Below are 20,773 nucleotides of genomic sequence, written 5' to 3' on the forward strand. Positions count from 1 at the left end.
CTGCCCTGCCCTGGCCTCTGCTACGGCCTGGCCGTGGGAGGTTCCCCTTTCCCCTCATAACTCTTTTTCCCCAAAGGTGGGAGTGGATTGTGTTTCAGGCACGACTCTTTAGGTTTTAAAATCACGTGTGCCAGAGGAGTCAGGGGTCCTGGTCACAGATCTTTTCAACTTGCCTTTGCTTCTTCCTTTGGCAGGTGGTGTTGAAAAGGGTCGGTTACAGCCCGCTCAGCCCAGCCTAAGGTATTTCTACTTGTGCTTTCAGACTTAAGTTTCACTGGAGGGAAAGTTAATGCATTCGGTATTTGTGCTGTTTACAGTTAATGCCTTGTGATACTTCCTACTGGAAGGGCCTGTTCTATTTGAGGAATTGTTCCAACTGTAATTGAAATGGTGCTCAAATCTGAAAAAGCTAATAGTTGAAGGATATTTCTCATTCCTCTAGCAGCAGGAGAATATGAAAGTCAAAAACTTACTGCTGCTGCCTGTTACAGCATTAGTTCCAACTGTCAGACATCTTCCAGCTCTGCAAGTGTCCCATGAAGAAATTCATATAGTTAGATGTTAATTTTTTTTTTTTCTCTAAGAAGCCTTGCAATTGCAAAGACAAGTGCTTGTCAGCTGGAAAGCAACAGCTGTACGAGAAGCCTTGCAGTGGAGGTGATGCTGTCCTGTCTAAGTTTGTGGCATTTCTATAGGCTCAATTTTGAAGGCTGTGAGCAAGGCAGCTTAATAAAACCCTCTTTTCTGGGACAGTTTTGCACAAATTGTGGCAACATACACAGGAGCTACATGCAAGGGATGTCCTAACGTAATGTATTTGCTTTTGTAGGCTATTTCAGTTAGAAAAATCATCCAACTGCTGACGATGGTGGAGATGGCTAAATAATGTTTAACTCTTTCTTGGGAACAGAACTGTTATTACTGAGCTATTTTCCGTCTTTCTTAACAGTCTTCCTTATCAAGTATGAACTGATTACTAGAGAGTAGGAGATTTCACAGTCCCATATCGGCTGTTGGGGAAGAGCACCAGATGTTGCTGGCCTTGAAAGAGATAATCATTATTCTCATTTTAAACAGGCATGAGGTGAATGGTCATGATGAAGATGGAAATGAGCTACAGACAACACCAGAGTTCAGAGCACATGTTGCAAAGAAACTGGGAGCAATGCTAGACAGGTATTGGCATGCAATACTAAAAAATTTGTTCTATGGGTCAACTACGCTGATGCTTTTATGTGCTAAACCCAGGAAAGTCAAGGTCTCAGTGCAGCCTGGATGTGGAGGAGAAGTTGTTTCTATTCTTGTCTTCTTCATTCCCATATTTAATGCAAACTTCTGATAATCTGTGAGCTAACCAGGCCCAGGCGCTGTGCCCCTCTGGTAAAGACTCCCTGTAAAGCACTGCCTGGCTCCATTTGCCTCTGTGGTGGAATGTGTTGTGGAGATGAAAAAAGTAGTATTTGGGTGACTTAGCACTTCCGTCATTTAAACCAATACCCAGTTCAGGGTTGTGCTGGCAGTGTGCCTCTGACTGGGTTGCCACTGGCTGTCTTTATTGTGTAAATATGGCTCTGAAGAATTAGAATTCCTGGTGTGTAGAGTTGGCTGTAGAAATCCTGCTTTTAAGTCATTCTTCTGGCATGTGTTGCTAAGGAGAGAAGGCATGGCCTGCCCTGAAAGCAGGGAGGTGAGACAGCTTCACTAAGAAAAAAGTAAGAAGCTGTGTAATGTCTCCCTATAGTCTTGTTTCCTAAAAATACCCAGCGTTAGCACAGTTTGCACAAACCTATCTAAGATCTGACTGGGGTTTTCTGTTTAGCTTCATCACTGTCCTGAAGGACTCGCCAGGACCTTCACGAACTTCCCTGCAACCGTCTGACTCTGCAGATGATGGTGAGTTCTGGTCACAGCCATTGTGGCAGTTAAACTATGGCGAGTGGGATGGATCCATCCGTTGGCAGTTGTACACCCAACCGACTTGTGAGCCTTGGCAACAGAAGAATTCCTGTCAGCGTCTGTGAAGGCTGTTCCTTTGAAGCTGTCATCTCTGCACCTTAAGTCCTCCAGATAGTCCCAAATAATTCATGTTAAGCACTAGAGCAACACAGTAACAGCAGTGAGGCCTCCCAAGGAGATTGCTGTTGGTTGCTTTCACCTCTGTTTTACATAGTGGCTAAAATTCCCCTTTAACTGTTTTAGGTTTTCGCCTCTTCTCTTCCTCTGTCCCAGGAGACTGTGGGAAATCAGCGCCTTGCCCTGCAGCAAGGAGGAGACGGCCATCTAGCTCCAGGTGAGGGGTTCTCAGCTGCTTTGCTCCTGAGGTACTGTTGCATCCCACATTTCAGAGGCAGCTGGACTCTCACAAGGAAATGGGAAGCCACAGAGCTTGAAGTGTGTATTTATGACTCCTCCTATATTTGACTAGAGCAGATTTTCCTGTTTGTGTCTTTTTTTTTTAGTGCTGGGGAGCTAGAAATGTTCTTTCTTCTCCTAGTCTGTGTAAAGAACACACCTTGGTCTTCAAACTGGTTAAATGCAAACTCTAGGAATTGGAGTCCCAGGGCCACTAGGTGTTTGTCAGGTGTTCTCAGATTACTCTGCTGCCTGTGTTCTAAGTGAATTCAAGACAAGTGTAACACAACTTCCTTTCCTTTTGTTACCTTTCCAGTGACACGGACAGTGACCAAGAGTGGCAAAGGTACCAGGAGGCTGCTGTGTCAGCCGCAGACATTCTGAAGCAATGTGCTTTTCCTGCACTGTCTCAGGACTCCAGCCAGAATCAGAGTCAGGGTTATGTAGAGCACAGCCAGAAAAAAAAGAAGAAAAAGAAAATCAGGAGAGAGAACAATATTCAAGAGAAAATAATAGACCCAGCAGAGTGCGACCAGATCTGCAAAGATTTGCCACGGCTGGTGTCTGCAAATGGACAACACGAGAGATGGGACAGCAGTCATGCAGAGAACTCCCTGTTGCCAGGAGTTACAAAGAGGAAAAAGAAGAAGAAAAAAATGGAATGAAGATTTTGCTTTGCAAACAGCAGGTGATTATGATGAATTAAGGATACTGGGAAAAGGAACTAACAACAAGAGTTGCTGCAGATGAGGGAAAATGAATTGGCAAAGCTTCTGTTCTGAAAGCTCAGTGGCCTGAAAGTCTAATTAAGTGGCTTCCTATGTTATTGGCATCCCTTGGGGAAGGGAACATTGTTCTCCTAGCACATCAGTTATCTGTGCTGCTGCTTACAGAGTCCAGGCGTAAAAGGATTCAATACTGCGCACAGACTTGCGTGACAGAGGAATATACTGATAGCTGCATCCCTCCTGGTCTGTTCCTTCACATTACAAATCCAAATCTTGTGTCTTGGAGAAAATACATGATGACTCGAATTTGGTTTACATGGCAACAGGTGATCAACTCCTTTTTGTCTTTGCCTCCTCCTAGATGTATACTAAGAATAGCTCTAGCCTGTGGGAGACTCGTTTATCAAAAGCATCCCATCAGATGTCGGGCTTTTTTTTTTCCTGTGATCATCACAACAATCTGTTGTTGAAGCCTGCCCTGTTACTAACACCTCTGTAGCCTCCACCTCTCCAAGCGCCCTGCGTATAAACAGAGTGTGAGTGAGCTTATTTCAGGGTTGTTATAAAATGGGTAGTTCTATTCAAGTTGTCTGTTGAAATTTCTCTTCATGTATAGTTTTTTCATGGCATGTGTTATTATTAAACTCTGCTACACTGTTAGACTTACTTAATTTAGCAGGTTTTCTACGACACCTTTCTTGCTGTATTCATGTGGCTTCCCCAGCAGAGAGAAAGATGGATGAAGATGGTTCTTTAATGATCAGTGCTGTGGAATTAATATGGGAAGGACATAAGCCTAACTTAAAAATCAGTGTGTTTCAGTCCTTATTTTGGTTAACTATGACTTTTGTCTCTCTAATGGCTCTTAGTCCATTTATACTTCAGTTACCAGTATTTTGGGAAATTACCTGTTACTGGATCAATACTCGTCTTCTGTTTTTAAGATTGTTGGGTTTCAGTAGCTCTAACTTACTGCCCGATTCAGGAGACCAGAGAGCCAGATTAGAGAAACCAAAATAGTGAACTGTTGCTCTCTGAGTGTGAGAAAACCCAAGATGTTTTCTTTCCTACTGTGAGATACTTGCAGTTTTTTATTAAAGAAAAACAGCTGGCATCCAGAAATGGAAAAGCTAAGTAGAAAATTGGCTTGAAATCTGACTGAATGTGCCAGCAGAAGTCTTATGGACAGTTCAACTCCAGTAAAGTGAAGCTAGCACCTGGGGTTTCAAATGCACAGTGGCCTAAACGTTACCTTTTGACTTGTTTTATGATGATTATTTTATGCTGGTACATGTTAGTTATAGTACTGGAAGTTACATGTATTTGTAACTAATGCATGTGGGAGATTAGGAAACAATTCTAGGACAAGATCCCTCAAAGAATCTAGTTGCCAAAATTAGCCTCTGGTGGTTGATGGTATCTAGAAGAAGCTCTTATCAGTAAAACCTGTAATGGACATCTGCAATTTTGAAATTTCCAGATATGATAACTCAATAATTCACTGTTGGGCTTTTTTTTTTTTTTTTAATTTTCCTTTATATCTTAACCTTTTAAGAGACTTGAGCACATTCTGGTCTCAAGGATTTTCACCTATTTCATAGTTGAAAGAATAGCTCTGTTTTGGTCACAAAGACAAAAACATGTTAATTGGGGCTTTCTTCATATCTGGTTAGTGAGAGTAAATGGAAAAGAGAGGAATAACTAGAAGAGGAGCTATATAAGTAGATCCTTAGATCTAAAAGCCTTTGCTTAGTGCAAGTGAAGTCTTAGACCCCAAGGTAATTACTTGCATATCAAGAACAGAATCTGTCCTACAGGGAAGCTAAGAATGAACTGTGTTCTGTCGAATGAATCCAAGCTGATATCTTTACAGAGAGGAACTGAAATAACTGCTGCTCTTTGAGGGGCATGGGAACCTCCCAGGTGTTAGGCGGTGTTGGGGACCGATGGAGAATGCCATCCCCTGGCTCGTTCCGCAGGGCGCATGAGATGAGAATGAGCATGGCTAATGTAGAGAACTGCAATCTCCTTGCTGCTGTTAAACTTTAATTTCTGCATTTAAAACAAAGCAGAGCTATATCAAAAATAACCAAGCCTTTTCCACTAGGATAGCATGATTTTAGAGCAGGTCATTGTGAACTGGGAATGTTTGGTGGTTTTGTAGTTAATTAAAGGATTTGTAGTCAAGTCATCCCGTACGGACAGGTGTGTGCCAAGCCATTTCTGAGTCTTTCTTGGTGATTTTCATTACAAAGTCAGGAACCAGGTTCTCTCCCTCTCGCCTCCAAGATACTATTATTTCTTATAGTTCTCGTTGGTGCTTCCTTGCAGCAAAGGAGGCAAGTGTTTTAAAGATGGTGTTGGCTTCTTTGGCAGCTCAGCTTTGCTCTTTCCTTCGTGGCTTAGTCTGGTCTTGGCAGGTTTGTACAGGCCCAGCTTGATGAAGGCTGAGCAGAATGAAAGCCCCATCCAGGCCGTGGCATTTTTGCCACGTATTTAGATCCCTTTCTTGATGCGATTCCTTCTTGAGCAGCCACAAAAGGATTTCTGATCACTGTTGGCTGGCTCGCGGGCTTTGGGTTTGCTTGGGTTTTTCAGGGGCAGTGGATTTTAGCGCTGCCAGCATCATCTTTCCATGGCTTCTGTCTTGAGCCTGAGATGTTTTCTCTCCTGCACGTAGCTGCGTGAGGGGTTTGTAGGAGGCAGTAGGGGCTGGAGGTTGGCTGAACGCAGCAGCCTTTCCTTCCCTTCCAGTGGAGGGCAGTGGTGACAGTGATGGTAAACACAGCTGGAGCTGCACCTGACAGGCTGGTCATGGCAGTCACCCTTGAGCTAGTTGTCTTGATTACTGAGTGGAGGATGCCATCTGCGTGGAGATGAAGGTCTCGATGACATTGTGGGTGGATGGCAGCAGCTGGCTGTGGCTGTTGGCGGAGTCAGAGCTTTGGTACAGCACGAGGCTGCTGGAAGATGCTGTCAAAGACACGGGCAGAAGTTAAGTACAGATTCTCACTGCACTCCCCTTACATGTGCACATTTCCAGCATGGCTGAACTCTCCTGGCATAAGGGCATACGTGACTCCTTTTTCTGTTTTGTGTGCCATTATATACCTAGCGTAAGGCTACAGCTAACCTGAAAGTATTGAGGGTGACAGTTTTCAGAGAGTTTGGCTTTGAGGATTCTAGTTTGATTAATATCCTAATTCTTCTCTTAAAACTAGGAAGATTCCATTGGAATCTTTTTGTGAGGGGGTCTCGGGCTTTTCAGCCCTGAAGAATGCCCGCAGGACTGGGTACACATGGACACTGATTTTGTCAATATTTTTGAGATTATTTTCCTCTCTAAATTCTGAAGATGAGTTCCATTTCCACAGTCTGGCCTTATAGAGACTGTGCTCTATATTGGTATTTTCTATATAGTATTTTCCATGTACCAGCTTTTAAAACCTCCACAGGACACTGGTAGAGCCTTCTTAGAGAATCATGAGCCCCAGTTACAATTTTCTAACTGAATTTTAACAGTGTTGGCAAGAGAAACTAGGCAATACATGGTTTAAGATAATAGTGGCTGCTGCTCTTACCAGCAGGGCTTGAAGCGAGGCGAGGGCCTGGCTGAAGGTGCTGGATGGTTGTGTCTTGGCTCTGTAAATGTATCGTTGGTGCCTGTGACACTGGCGTATGCATCCCAGACTCCGTGTGGGTCTCTGAGTCAGATGTGAACGCCTAGAGGAAAGAAAGTTAACGGAGCCTGGTTTCTGTGTCCCTTCGAACAGGCACAAGAGAGCAGGTGCCGTTTGCAAGGAGATTAAATCCTCCTTGATGCAGTGAAGAGCTCGCTCTGATGCCTCCGATATTGCAGCTGGTACCAGCAAGGTGAGGAGGTCAGAAAAGTCATGCTGCTGGGATGGCATAGACCACACACTCCAAAACTCTTGGCAAGCAAGGAGCTACCTGCAGACTGGTGCAGTTCTAAGGTGGGGGAACAAAGGCATGTGCTAAAGGCTGTTACCTGTTTAGTTGGTGTCAGGTTAGTCAGGGCGCTGAGATTGGCTGTATCTGTTATCACCATGGTTTGTGGCAAGAGGCCTGTATGTGTGTATTGGGCCACTTCAGACTTGGGGCCGTAGAGAGCTGTGCATGAAAGAAAACAAGATCACGTGGGTGCTGGAGCTTTGCCTGAGACTAGTTTGGCTGAGGTTCTCATGCATGTGGACCTGCTGCCTGTCTTCAAAAGGATGGCCATGGAGGGACGGGGAGATGAATGCAATAGAAAAATAGCTTCATAATTAGAGCAACAGTAATAGAGTGCTGCGAGCCCAAGGACCCAGCAAATGCTCCAGAACAGTCTTGTTGTTGTTGTTGTTTGCTTGAGCAGATAAGTTCATGTTCTTACCATGTGGGTTCTGTATCTGGGCCATGGTAGCCATGAAGGGGCTCTGGTTGATGTGGCTCTGGACTTGCTGCATGAGGGGCTGCTGGTAGGATGGGTGCAGTTGCTGTGAGAACTGGACAGGCTGCAGGGTGGTGAGGCTGCTCCCCATGCTGTTTATTACAGGTACGCTCTGGGGCTGGGTAGAGGCCAGGCCTGAAAAACAAGGACTGATGACAGTAAAGTCACATGCTGTGGGAGGAGTGTGGCGGCTCTGCTGTAGTCATCGTGGCAGGCGTGTCCTTGCAGGGCTTTTGGATCCTGCTTTTCAGGTGTTGTGTTTGTTATCTGTGATTAAGCATAGATTTCATGCCTGTATAAGGGGGAGCGTGCAAAATGTACAGTGCAGACGGTACCATAAAACCACCTCAGGTTTCCAGTGTTTGTTCCCGTGTACGTCCGTACGTACTAGTACAGATCACTTTCCAGTTTAGTGATAACCCGATACACAGTTCCAGTATGGGAGGACCTTGCTCAGAAGTAAACTCAGATTGTCATCTCAGTGTTCAGTTCCTTTTATTCTTTTTTTATGAAGCTGTTGGCAACCGGGAACTGTGCTGTAGCTGTCCAGCCATATGGAATGGAATGGAATTTAAGCTCATTTTGCTTGAGTTGTCAAATTATGGATTTTGGACCAGTGAGAAAGAGAGAGAAAGTTTCACACATTACTACCCATTTCCCACAACTGTCCAGACCCTGTTCCTGTAAATGAGCAAGTTGCTCCAGCACTGAAGGATTTCCACTGTATGGAAGTCTCTTTGTTTGTTTGTTTGCACCGAATTAGAATCTATATCATAATCTTGGGTATAAATAAGGAATGCAAATTAGTTCACAGCTGTCACCATGGAACAAAATAAGGCCTCTTTCTTCCTGGGAAGTAAGAGGGGAGTTATATATTTTAATTTCCTTTATCTAATGAGATGCGCTTTGGAAGTAGACTCATCTTGGAATGAAATCTCATACAAGTCCAGAAAAGCTGTCAAAGTGGAAAAACATTAAAGAATAATTACCTCTGTGATTCCAAAGGCATATGTTGCTCTTTGCAGGAAGTAGAACAGGATGTTTTGTCTCTCAAGCACAATGAATATGCTTCCATTTTGATGGTTTTAAGAACGTATTGCATTTGTATTTGGGAAGATGCAGAGCACCAAAATCAAACATTGGCACAGGAATAGATGGCAAGTCCCTTGATCTTAAGACGTGGGTTTGGATGTAACTTAATTTTAACACAAATAAGGCACATCTGTCCCTTAATTGCATTGGTACTTGCAAGCAGTGCTGCTGAAGAGCCTTAATGTTTGTGACAATTTCCTAGGGTGCCTATCACTGCCAATTCAGTGCTTTTGTCTCTGAAAACAGGGCAGGTAATTCTAACGATTACAGCTAGCTCCTTATCTGAATCCTGATAAGCAGAGTCCTTTCAGAAGCTACTCACCTATCACCAGGGTGGAGGCACCTGTGTTGGTGAATGCTGGTGCCAGAGATGAGGTCTCACCAGCTCCAATTGCCATTACCCCCGGCAGGGATGCCATGATGAGGTTCTGGGTTTGCTGGCTCAGGGCATGTGGGTTCTGCTCTAGGCTGTGCAGGGCAGTCAGGGTGCTGACGGGAGGGAGAGTTCCTCCGGGAGCCGAGACCTGTGTGAAAGGACCACAAAAACGCCATCTGTAGCAGGTTGAGTTTGAGTCCCAAAGCTGTGGTAAATGCTCTTCTCCCTCCTCCTGCCTGCTCTGACCTCTTGCTAAAGAGAAAGACTTGACATCTGCTTGCCTGTGGTTTCCCTGTGCTTGTCAATTATTGAGCAAAAGTCAGCTGTTGAACTGCTAAGAGCAAATCCTTAAGTTTAGTTCTTGCACATCTAAGAAAACATAAGGGTTTTACAAACAAGAATGAGATAAGGGCTCACTGCATTATCTATGGGAAAGGTTTATCTTCTGTTTTACAACCAAGGGTAAAAGATGATGCTCAGAGAAATTAGGAGACTCAGGTAATTTTACATAGTAATTTTAGTTGCAGAGTTCAGCATAGAATCCAGGAATTCCTCTTTTCTTGTTCACCTCTTCATCTGAGAAATGCCTGTAATTTCCCTTTCTCCCAGCAAGTGTCTTTTAGTCATCAGGGAGTTTTCAGATATAGATTTTTAAAGCAGTTGCTGAAAAATTTCTTTAAGACTTTTTTGTCACACAGTATGTACTTCAGGCCACATTACCTAGCAGTTTCCTGCTGTTGGAGAGGAAAACTACATGTTAGATACAACAGGATTGTTCTGTGCTTGTGTGTCTTGCTGATTCAATCTGTCCTTGAGTCACTGAGAAATTTAGTAACTTGACCATTTTCTCAGCCTCTAAAATGAACTGTATCACCTTGTTTATGCTCTAATGGGGTTTTGAGTTTGCAAGGCCCTTTAGAGACCTGTAGTTGAAGTACTGTGGAACAGAAAAAAAAAGCATTCTAATAATTTGGCTGGTAGAGAAAGTTCAGTGCTTTATATTATACTTTTTTTTTTCTCCCCTCAGACAAAAAGCTTTAAGGAATCTTTAGTAAGAGTAAGCACCAACAGGTTAAACAGATGGACAGATTGCCTTTATCAGTTTTAGAAGGCAGCTGTAGAAGACTTTCAGCACCTCATAAAAGAATTTTTCTTCAGGAACAGATGAGAAAGCCAGCAAAGTGAGTGACTGAGATTTAAATCATACTCATTTATAGTGAACTTAACTTCGCCTCAGGCCAGAGTGCACTAATGCAAATTTCTGCCAACTGTTTCCCTGTAAGCAAAGGAACACGTGCAAACTGAAAATGATCAGTCATGTAGCTCTAGTGCTTCCTTGCTAACTATGTGGGAAAAGTTGTAGTCAAATCTCAAAAGGGAATTTTGCTTTGAAAAGCAAGTTTGCTGCAGTCTAGATCCAGCCCATGTCTCAATGGTGTGTGCTTCGAACAGGCTGTTGAGCTTGATTTTTACAGGTAAGACAGATGTAAGTACGAGTCTTGGTTCTGTTAATCCCACTGGTGTCTGATCAACTATCCTGAGACGTGTAGATTTCAAGTGAGAGCTGGTGGTGAGATGAGAATCTCATTAGGGAAAGGGGGAGAGAACAGAGTTTTCTGGGAGGAAGGAAATCATGTCATACTTCGAGTTTTATTTTGTTTTTTTTTCAGAATAGATGTTTTGATTGATTGTAAGGAAATGGCTATACTTGTTTTCATGCTCTAATACCCACCCTCACCAGCAGTCTAGAGGGCACATGTGTGTCAAGACTAGTCATGTTACATGGTCAGTGCAAAGTGGCTGAATAATACCTCTATAAGAAGGTGGGTTTAAGAATATTCTAGGAAAAACTTATTTCTGAATAGTCGATATTGTGACCACAGGCAGAGGATGTGATGTCCTCCAGTCACCACACCTGAAGTATACATCACTTACCAGCTTAGTGTCTGTGCTCAGTAAGTTCTGGCTGGGCTCCAGTCCAGGGGGAGAAACCTGATGCAGGATGGTTTGGGTGGTCACCATGGAGCTGTTCCCGTGGTGGTTGCTGCTGGAGGATTCAGCCTCGCTGGCGGGCTGCTGGTTGTACCTCACTCCTGCATCACAACAGGAGGGAAACTGGTTGTCAGAGATGAGAAACTGAGAAACTTTGGCAAACACTGAATCGGTTTCCTTTGCAGACACCTGCCTTTAGATGTTTTTGGCAGACACAAGGTGGGTGGTAGGGGAACCACTAGAACAGGCATTCTCACCTGCCCTGGCTTTCCTCTCTAACTTGGTGCAACTGCTTCCTCACATACTGACTTTAAGGTACAGCTGGGTGTGCTGCAGGGCACAAGCAAGGTTCACTAGAAACCACTCTTCTGGGTGTAGAGAGGAGATAGTGTCAGCAAGATCATCTCTTCCCAGAGTGAGAGCAGCTACCAGCTCTGGCCTATGAAGCTGAAGAAGCTCTGCTCTGTCTGGAGGGAGAATGACCTTTCCTGATGCCTGAAAACTCAGTCATGGAGTCTGATGGTGCTGATAGGAGAGAGTAGGAGGCACATGAGTGAGCAGGATACAGAACTGACTTGTGATGGCAGCTGGTGGATGATTCCTTGAAAGGGGATTACTGCCTGCCGGCTGTGAGGGAGTGCAGGGTGTCAAAGAGTAAGTGAGAAGATTTGGCTGGAAGTTTTGTTACTGAAGTTTGTCACCCTTGCTATTCTAGCTCCTCTCCTCACTCAGAGACATGGTCTCTTTGTCCCTGGTGCTCTTCCCTTGCAGCAAGCCTGCTTTTTCTATCAGTAGATTCACCTCCTAAAGGAGTGGGCTTGAGAGATAGTTCTGGTGACAGTTTGGGTAGGTTCACTGATAGGTCTCTTGGCTCTTCCTCTAGTTGTTTCTTACCGTGCACTTTGCTTGGTGAGAGAGCAGCTGGTGGCTGGAGGGAGGAAGAGTTGTGAGGAGTCAGCGGGGGAGCAGAGGTGGGCTGCGGCCCGCTGAAGGTGTCCATGGCCAGCTTGTGCCGGAAAGCCTCCTCCTTCCTGCGATTGGCAAACCAGTTGTAAACTCTGACCTCAGTCACCAGGTTTGAGCCCAGTCCCTGGGCCTGAGACGGGGAAACACCTCTCTGAATACATTCAGCTCTGTTGGGAGAAAGCGCAAGAAAAGCCTTGCTGAGCTGGGCTCAGTCAGAGAGACAAAGTGCACAGCCCCAGAGTGGCTGTGGTCTGTCACACAGCGTGGGAGGGTCCCACGAGGTACAGCAAGTCATGACATGGTCCTTTGTGAACAGTAAATGCTCCATGTGGCACTTTGTTCAGACGTGGCTGGTGTCAGTGGCGACGGCCACTGCTGCACTGCTGGCCTGGTTCTCACAGGCACCAGCACACACCACGAGCAGAGAGGCCCTGCTGTGCCCCTCTTCCTCAAAGCCAGCCACCCATCTTTACCTGTTGCATTCTTCCACCAGTGCCTCTCTCTCTTCTTTGCTGGGGTTTTTCTGTCTCTCATAGGCTTGGAACAGGATCTGTTGTGAGGCAGGACCCCACTTAAAGCGGTTTCTTCTTCCTTTCTTGGTGGGTAGGTCGTCTCCCATGGGCTCCTCTGCCAGGATACCCTGGCCAGCATGTGTGAATTCTGCAGGCACAAAGGGGCAAGCGAGTTTGCTTTCTGGAAGAATTTCTGTCTTGATTTAAATAATTCTGACTATTTGGGTGCCTGGCAGGCCCAGTGCAGCTTATCCTTGGAGAGCGTCTTGTACAAGATGGAGGGATAAGTCTAAATGAGGTGGAAATAAAGCTCTGTAATCTGCTAAAACTGATAAGATGTTCCTAGCAGGACTGTATTTCCCTGTCCTTTCTCCTGCATGGATTGCATCTCTGCCCCCACCTTGGAGTAGTGAAAGCAAATACATCTGAATTTAGCATAAGCATGACTGGAGTCCTACTTTCCAAAACTATCCAAAGGCCAAATGTGTCATTTTACTTGCCATGCACCAATACAAAATTAAGTAAGACAGATTCCAGCCAGGCTCGTGAATGTAGAAGTCTTTGCTGCAGGAATGGGTTCCCAGTGGGTGCCTGTAATGAAGGGACTTAAAGAGGATGCGAGGTGGTAGCCCACAGGTGTGATGTTTTGAGGTTTTTTTGCGGTAAGTACGACAGCCCGTTGCTTTTTGTAGCTAGAGGAGCTGTTGCTTTAGCTGGAATTTGTGCTTTAGCACAAATTTTGCCTCTCTTGTCTGTCCACTACACTAGTCTAGTCTGAGGATGGATATAGAACTCTTAATTGCAAATTGGGAATATTAATTTGTTTCTTTTCTGGCGAACACAGGGTGGGGTGGGTGACCGCAGGCTGCTTTGCAAGGGGGTGTTTTTCCATGTACTGTTTGGTTCACATCACTACTGAGTACTGACCTATACTTCCTTAAGCTTCCTCCTTAAAAGTGGCTTTCCCTTCCACTTTTCCTTTCTAAAAATAGGGAGTAAGGATAAGCAAAGGACAAATTGAGATAGAATAGTTGTTGCCATACTTACGCTGGGCCACCTCTCGCTGCTTGCGGACATACCAGGTGTAGAGGGCTGCCCTTTTTTGGGTTTTCATGGGAGTGCCCTTGTTGAGGTGTTGCGAGAGGTGAGATTGGTTCAGACCAGTGGTGTCTACCACCTCACGCTGAGGGATGTTGTGCTGCTGGAGGTAGGATTTCACCATCTTTGCTACTCGCCAGGGATCCTCTCTGAAAGGTGCAGAAAACACTTCTCAGGAGAGAGATCTAACGCCTGCAGTCATCAGACCTGGTGAAAGATGTAGCACTAACTTCTTTCAAACTGTTCTCTGTAGGCACTTTGATCTCCCCTTAGAAGAGGACTCTTTGGTTATGCAGGGAATTTCCCAGTACACAACCTGTGCTCATTTGGACACAAGGCTGGGTTTGGCTGTTCTGTCCAGGCAACTGTCATGTGTAAATGATATAAGCTGACCATATGAGCAAGGAATGGACCTTTCTCCTGGAAAATCATGTAAAGCATTTTTTGCTGTTGCTGAGAATGGTATGAGGGAAGTGATACTGCATTTCAGTACTCAGTTGGATGTTTTATGACTACTATGTTTTATGACTGCTATCCCTTTTGGATAGTTTTATGACTACTGTGTTTTATGACTACTATGACTACTATCCCTTTTTCAGAGTTGGCATCTCTTCTCTTTCTCTACATAACTTTTCCTCTGTGTCCCCCTTTCTTTAAGGCATAGGTGCTTTGGGTAGATGTACTTAATTTTCCAAGACAGATTCACTGTGATGTTGGGCTGAACCTAGCTCATGCCCAGGTTGGATTGCCTTGCAGTGATTCAAGAAAAGAAAACAGGCTTTCATCATACTGTCATACGACAGCCGCGTGTGCGTATGTACACACCAAGCCATCCAGGATTATGTTCTTGCACATCTGGTACATGTTTTTCAAACACACTGATTCACATCTCCATCCACTCAAGCTTCTAAATGCCATAAAGAAGAAGATTCCTCCTATTGCCACCCTCCTTTCGAGTAACAGCTGAGGGAATAGACCTATCTGACACCTACTTGAGAAGCTAAGCTGATTCAGGATTTCACACTGAATGCGCGTCTCTGATTTTTTTTTTTTTTTTTAGAATCTCTGATTAGAATATCCATGAAGGTTCCTAAGGAAAATAGAGGAAATATGACTCTGACTTCTTTGTGTGTATTGATTTCACCAGAGCTGAAAATCACACTAGAAATAGAAAAATGTGAAACCAGGCAGCCTAGATCCAAACAGTGTAGAAGCCTCTCTGCTGAAAAGCCTTTGGCTCAGTTTTAACAAGGAGCATTCTTCTGTGTTTTCTGTGTGAAATGTCTGGTGGCAGTGATCTGCGTGCTGTAGAAATACACTGGTGTTATATCCAACAGCTGCATCCAAGGAGCAACGGCAGGGAATAAAGGTACCTAGGATCACACAGAAACTGTTACTGGAGCACACAGGCCTGAGCAACAGGCAACAACTGTGCTGTTCAGGGCTTTGTTGACTCAGGAGGTTGCTAGAGGCTGTGAAGTGATAAGGAGGACAAAGTCCACACCTGTTCTCTCAGTACAAACACCCTTATCTCAGTTCCCCTGCAGCCATTCTCCCAGTGGCTGGATAGTCCAAGGAGCAAGCTCCACTGCAGTTAAAGTGTGACAGAAACAGTGTCAATTAAAACTTTCTGAAGAACCTGCTTTCTTAAAAAAGGAACATTAGTTTCTCTTTTACAATGGGATGCTTTGCTATAGAGGCTTCTGTTTTCTGCCTTCTTCTCTTAACCATCTTTGTCTTTCAAAAAGCTCAAATTGAGCTGAACCTAGAAAAACTTTTTCTTTCACTGGTGTGGTGTTTTTTCTTTTCCTGTTGTCGAAACCAAGGACCTCCCTTTGTATTTGGGATAGTCTGTTCAGCAGCTGTACCCTGAATTCATTACACAAGTTCCTACACAAAGGAGAAAAGGCCCAGACTTGGAACCCCTGGGCTCTTAGGCTTGAGCTCTGGCTCTGATGGGAAGAGGAAGAACTATGTTATCACTGATGAGAAACTCTGTTAAATGTCGATTTCCTTCCCACTTGTGAGTCACTTTTATCTCCCCTGTTGAGATCCTCACTTCTTTGTGGTAGGAATAAAGCAAGAAGTCTCTTCTCGCAGTGGTTAAAGCTCTGTGGTTTTTTGGTTGTCTTTTGAGACAAAGCAGGGAGCTTTGTGAGGCAAAACACTGCGGGGGAATCTTAGTATAGTATGATTTCATAGGACAGTTGTACGAAATCCTAGCTGCTCTGTACACTGTCAAAGCACAGGCTAGAATATAGAGCAATAGAGCAATTCCTTTTGGCCCAAGGCTACATCGCAAACAAGTGATGGCAGTTGGTCAGCTGAAACCTCACATGAACTGTTGCCCAAATACGTGGTTCCACCTGGAGAGCCTTCACCACTGACAAAGACATCATAAGTTGAAACCGATACACTTTCACTGGTGCTAAGACTGTCAGAGGGTAGGATTTCACCCTAAATTTAGTTCTTCTGGTTGTAGTTGCACTAAAATCTCAATTGTTTCAGTGAGCAATTGAACTGCGGAAATGGGTCTGCCTTGCTCAAACTCTCCTTCTCAATCTCCAAGCCTGTTTTCCGCTTTTTAGCTTCCCTTTCTCCCCAGATGCAAGGTATCTTCCCCATTCTGTCTTGTTCTTCAAGGTCTAATTTCTGTCTACGATTTCCTCTCACACAGTTTTACTTCCTCTTGCCTAAGTCTCGCTCTCTTGCTGTTCGGTTGCTTCCTGCCATTGGAGTGTAGCCCCTCTCCCTGGCTCATCTCAACCTCGGCGGCCTGGGTCTTCTCTCCATGCCAGCTTCCCATTTTCTTAGTTCTGAGGTCACTTTTTAAGGGCGTTTTCACCTCCCTTTTGTTACCTGAACAATAAGTAACCCAGGTAGTTAGTTATAAACTCAAAGGGAACAAGAGGCTGGTTGATAATTTATAGCAACATCTCAAATTTAAATGGAAAGTAAATATCAAGTTGTTAGCATTAAAGAAAACCCATTCCAGAGTGCTGGAGATGTAACATTCAGGGGACCTTCTCCCTCCTTCACTCTTCCTGACTTTTCTCTTTCCTTTGTTCCTTTCTTTCCCCTCCTCTTCCTTTTTCTCTCTGTCTCTCCTTTTCTTCGTTCTTGTTCTCAGGCAAGAGGAGCCTTCATTTCCTTGAGGTGGGTTCTGAACTGCTGCTTTGGACCAGACCTTGCTTAAACAGAGGTTCAGAGCTGTGAAGTGCTCAGGACCATCCTCTGGCCTTTTCCTCTGGAGCCTGCTAGACAAGCCTCATGATGTCAGTGCACAGCCTGGAGCCGGGCTAGGCAGAGAGCAGGGCAGGTAAGACCATCCCAGCAGTGTTCCTTTCTGTTGACCTTGGCCTCATCTTGGTTTATATGTGGAAATGAAAGGGGTGTGGCAGCTTCATCTCCAAATTCCCCAGCTAGAGCCATTCTAAGACACCACTTCTGTGAGGAAAAGAAGGGACCTTTATCATTGTACCTTTGTTTTCTTTTTTTCCTCACCGAAAACGTGCTTTTATCCCTGCCTCCAGGGGAAATCTGTTGCTTATCTCAACTTCTCTCTTTCCTGATGGAATTTCACCCCTTGCCCTACAGGTGAATTGTCGCTATAGCTCTCTCCATTTGCTGTACCTGGGGTACTATGATCTGTCCCTTCCCCCTGGGCAGCCTCTCTTGCTTTCTGCTGTGGGTAATATCTGGGAATTACTCCACACAACTCCCGTCTCCCTGAGTTATTTATTCTTTATCATAGATGCAATTTGTCTTCTGTGTGATCTAGAAAGAATGTTATTATTCAAATCATAAACCTATGGAAGATCAGTGAGACAGTTTAAGGGACAAAATTAAATTATGTTAATTCCTCACTAGAAAAACCTTTGTCCGAACTGCCTCTACCATTTTTTTTTCTCTAGGGACAAAATCTAGTCGATGCCCACAGGTGCACCCAGTCGTGTGGGTGTACCTTCTCTACATCCTGTTTTACTCAGCTTTGACTAGTGCTTTCCCAGCTCTGGCTTCAACTTTAGTGGCCCTTTCCAGCCCCTGGAAAGCCTGGCAACAGACACTTTCCGGATTCTACTCTATAAGCAATGGCTGCAGTTGCCACAAAGACTTTCTTGTATCAATAAGAGCTGCCCACAAGTCAATCTCGCTGTTAAAATGTAGTCAACAGTATTAGACCAGGAGTTGTTAATAATGCCCAAAGAGACTTCTGCATAAAGACAGAAGTGCCTCCATCTGATTTCTGGGTTTGAAATCCTTCTGTAGATGCTGCAATAGCTTTATAAGCACTGGGAATCCCTGGGAGTAGTTTCTACTATAGACTGTTCTGCCCTTTCTTACAAATACTTTTAATACTATTTTAAGGACATTACCTTTAGCTGACTATTAATGGAAATGTTTGTTCTTAAAAACAAAAAAAGTTTATTAGTAGGTAACAGCTGCTTACGTATTATCAAACCCTGATACTGGTTCAGATGCTTCAAATAGATTCTCAGACATACAGTTGCTTTTAAAAAAAAAAATTTACCAGAAACACATCAATACAGACTTCCTACTATTTTCATTTTACCTTGACTAATTTTGATATATGCTTCCATAAGTATACTCATAATTTTTTGCTAAAACTCAGGCCTCTGGTCCCTTCTTACCGTCCTCAGCAGCAGAAGCTATTTGCTCTATGCTGTGATATGGGGGACTGATGAAAGAAAACTGATGTTTCAGAATAAAACTTTGCATTTAAGACCCAGTATGAGGCTTAAGAGATCCTTGTTCTCACCCAGTCCTCTCTGCACTGTCTTAGGTTTGTAGGTAGGTCACAGCATCTCTCTGTACCTCGGTTCCCATTTGTTAAATGGGAGAGATGCGAGGCTGTTCATCAGAAAGCATTGATATCACAGGTTTGCAAGAGAGGTAAAACTTGTGCTGAGGCTTGTAGTAAGCCCAGGAAAGCCTAGCAGCAAGTTCCTAGGAAGGCAGGGAGGATCAGAAACCTGAATCCGTGCTGAAGTGAGGGTGACAGCAAGGAATTCCCTCCATCCATGTTTCTGATCCTAGATCAGAGTGGATGGCACTTCAGCCCTGCTTCACCCATCCCTTACAGAAAATGGGACAAAGCTCTTCCTCGACTTCCATGGTTTCCTTTGTGGAGAGATACCTGATAAATCATCGGAAGTTAATGATCAAAAAGCTTATCAGGGTCTTTTCATCTATAAATTTATAAGACAAAAGAGAAATAATAAAGCCATTGGATAATTAGTAACTAGCCAGGGCCCGCCCGGTGCCACTGGGCTCAAACTATCCCAAGACCTGTACGCAGACTCGGGAAGATAGGAGACAAGGATGAGGAGAAGAAAAAGAGTGGAAGAGAAAGGGAGAGACTTAGCCAAGAAGACAGCAAAATGGGAGGAATAGCAGCAGAGACAAAAGCGAGGAGAGAAAGGAAATACGTAAGAAGAATGGTAAAGAGAACAGAGGAGACTAAAAGATGTGGCCAGGTGGGAAGCAGGGAAGAGACGAGAGACATACTGGGCCAGAAATAAGACTGAATTATTGGGAATGCTCTCCCTACCCAGGTAAGAGCTGATCCAGTGAATTTTCCTCTGTTGGGTACTGCAGAGTCATCAACTCCCAGTCTGCCAGGGAGCTTTCTTCTAAGTGTTTGCAGTGGATGCTTTTTTCTAGCTCTGGCTCTTTGTGGTGGGATTTGATATTTGCTTCTTGTTGTTACGTTTTATGTTAATATTCTTTGCACATAAGAGAGCGATTGGAAAGCTTCAGAAAGTCTCTAGATGGATTTTCGTTCTAATGAAGATTTTAAGTGCAGGATGTTGCTGCATCTTTTTGTCTTCTATCAGCCTGTCATTTCAAAATACCTCCAAAACACACAGGCAAGAATCGAGTTCTGTTGTGGCGGATAAGTTGGATAAACCTGATCCTTGCGTGGACAAATGTCTTAGGTTGCCCATGGGAATTGTATCTTAGCAAGAATCCCGAACAGGAATCCTGGTGACTGAATGTTTTTCCGAGTCTATCATTGGTTCAGGGAACTATTCCTGTCTTTTGATCTCAAAGATGCTCGTCTGCAAAGGCAAATTTGTGTAGCAGTAAAACTTGTAATTGTTGCTGCATATGTGCTTTGTAGTTGTGACAGGTAGTGGATGGTAGAAGCAGAGTGTTCTGCCCAGGTTTTAACCTGTACTTGTGTGTAGTGTGTGCTCTTTCTATGAGAAAAATCACCACTGAATCAAGAGAACTTTGCGCTCACACAAATGACATGAGCAAGTTCTCCTAGTTTGTCTTTGGCCAATAATCTATAGCGGAAAAACAGTGAAATTAACAATATTAATCTCCTTAAATATAGCAGGGAGACTTTACAACTTCACTCACCAGACATCCTCAGGCAAACAGAGCACCAGTTAAGAGGGACCATATCTTTTTTCTTTATTTTTTTTTCTTATGACTGAAATTACAAATCTTATTAAAAATTTAAATCCTAAACCCTAACATTCAGTCAGAGAGATGGAAGTTATATAGGCCTTGGACTATTCTGAAGCTTGATGATACATGCACGTCAAATATGTAATCAGGCTCCATGGCTCCCTTCATGCATTTTAAGTGAGATGAAAGGAAAATCTGAGCACTTGTAAAGAATTTGCATGTATTTGGGGGCGGCTAGTCCTGGCGTGGATGAAGACGGTCTCTGTGCAGCTAGATCAACTGTGAATACCAGGGACACGGAGCAGAAGGGGAAAGGAAAAGAGATTTAGAGGAAGAGCACAAGAAAGCAGCAAAGAGGAGCAGCAAATCTGTCCTTACTGTAATAGTCTTTCCACCACAGCCTTCTGGTGAGCGGCCTCCTCAGGGCTCAAGTTTTCCAGCTCCTTCATTATTGGAGGGGTAAATTCCTCCCCATCATCAGAGGTTTCATCTTCCGATAGCCTAGACTCCCCCATTCCATTGGGGATGTCGGGACAGGGTTCCCCTTTCTCTGTCTGGAGGGCATTGATAGCGCGCTGATTTTCACTCTGGAGCACGTAGGGTTCCGCTTCGCTCAGTGCCTTGATCAGGGTCTCCTTGGTCAGTCCCGACTCCAGCAGCGCTCCCAGCAGCTCCACTTGAAGATGACTCAGCTTCGAGACCATGGTCTTCAGGCTGGTGTCTCTTGGATTTGAATTTCGGGTTGTCCTGCTTCCAGCTTCCCTAC

General features: G+C 44.4%; 2 protein-coding genes across 2 annotated transcripts; one reads left to right on the forward strand and one right to left on the reverse strand.

Moving 5' to 3' along the window:
• Nucleotides 1–194: 194 nt before the first annotated feature.
• LOC104270550 (chromosome unknown open reading frame, human C12orf43) lies at nucleotides 195–3,002 on the forward strand (the record flags this gene model as incomplete). Its single annotated transcript, XM_009864946.1, has 5 exons — nucleotides 195–240; nucleotides 1,078–1,176; nucleotides 1,820–1,893; nucleotides 2,200–2,290; nucleotides 2,669–3,002. Coding segments are annotated over 5 exons (644 nt in total), but the record flags the coding sequence as incomplete, so codon positions are not given.
• Nucleotides 3,003–5,925: 2,923 nt separating this feature from the next.
• Nucleotides 5,926–20,711, reverse strand: HNF1A (HNF1 homeobox A). The gene is made up of 10 exons (XM_009864945.1): nucleotides 20,386–20,711; nucleotides 13,516–13,715; nucleotides 12,430–12,616; nucleotides 11,885–12,123; nucleotides 10,934–11,091; nucleotides 8,945–9,146; nucleotides 7,474–7,665; nucleotides 7,090–7,211; nucleotides 6,662–6,803; nucleotides 5,926–6,053 (listed from the first exon to the last, which is right to left on the reverse strand). The coding sequence occupies exons 1-10, from the start codon at nucleotides 20,709–20,711 to the stop codon at nucleotides 5,926–5,928; spliced, it is 1,896 nt and encodes a 631-aa protein (XP_009863247.1).
• Between the last annotated feature and the right edge of the window lie 62 nt (nucleotides 20,712–20,773).

Source organism: Apaloderma vittatum, unplaced genomic scaffold, assembly GCF_000703405.1.
Source record: "Apaloderma vittatum isolate BGI_N311 unplaced genomic scaffold, ASM70340v1 scaffold12342, whole genome shotgun sequence".
NCBI classification, from domain to species: domain Eukaryota; kingdom Metazoa; phylum Chordata; class Aves; order Trogoniformes; family Trogonidae; genus Apaloderma; species Apaloderma vittatum.

Coding starts and splice junctions, on each gene's coding strand:
- HNF1A (XM_009864945.1), bottom strand. CDS start 20,711: ATGGTCTCGAAGCTGAGTCATCTTCAAGTGGAGCTGCTGGGAGCGCTG. Junction 11,092..11,884: donor CTCACCAAGCAAAGTGCACG/GTAAGAAACAAC, acceptor GTTGTGATGCAG/GAGTGAGGTACAACCAGCAG. Junction 6,054..6,661: donor CCTCGCTTCAAGCCCTGCTG/GTAAGAGCAGCA, acceptor TGTCTTTGACAG/CATCTTCCAGCAGCCTCGTG.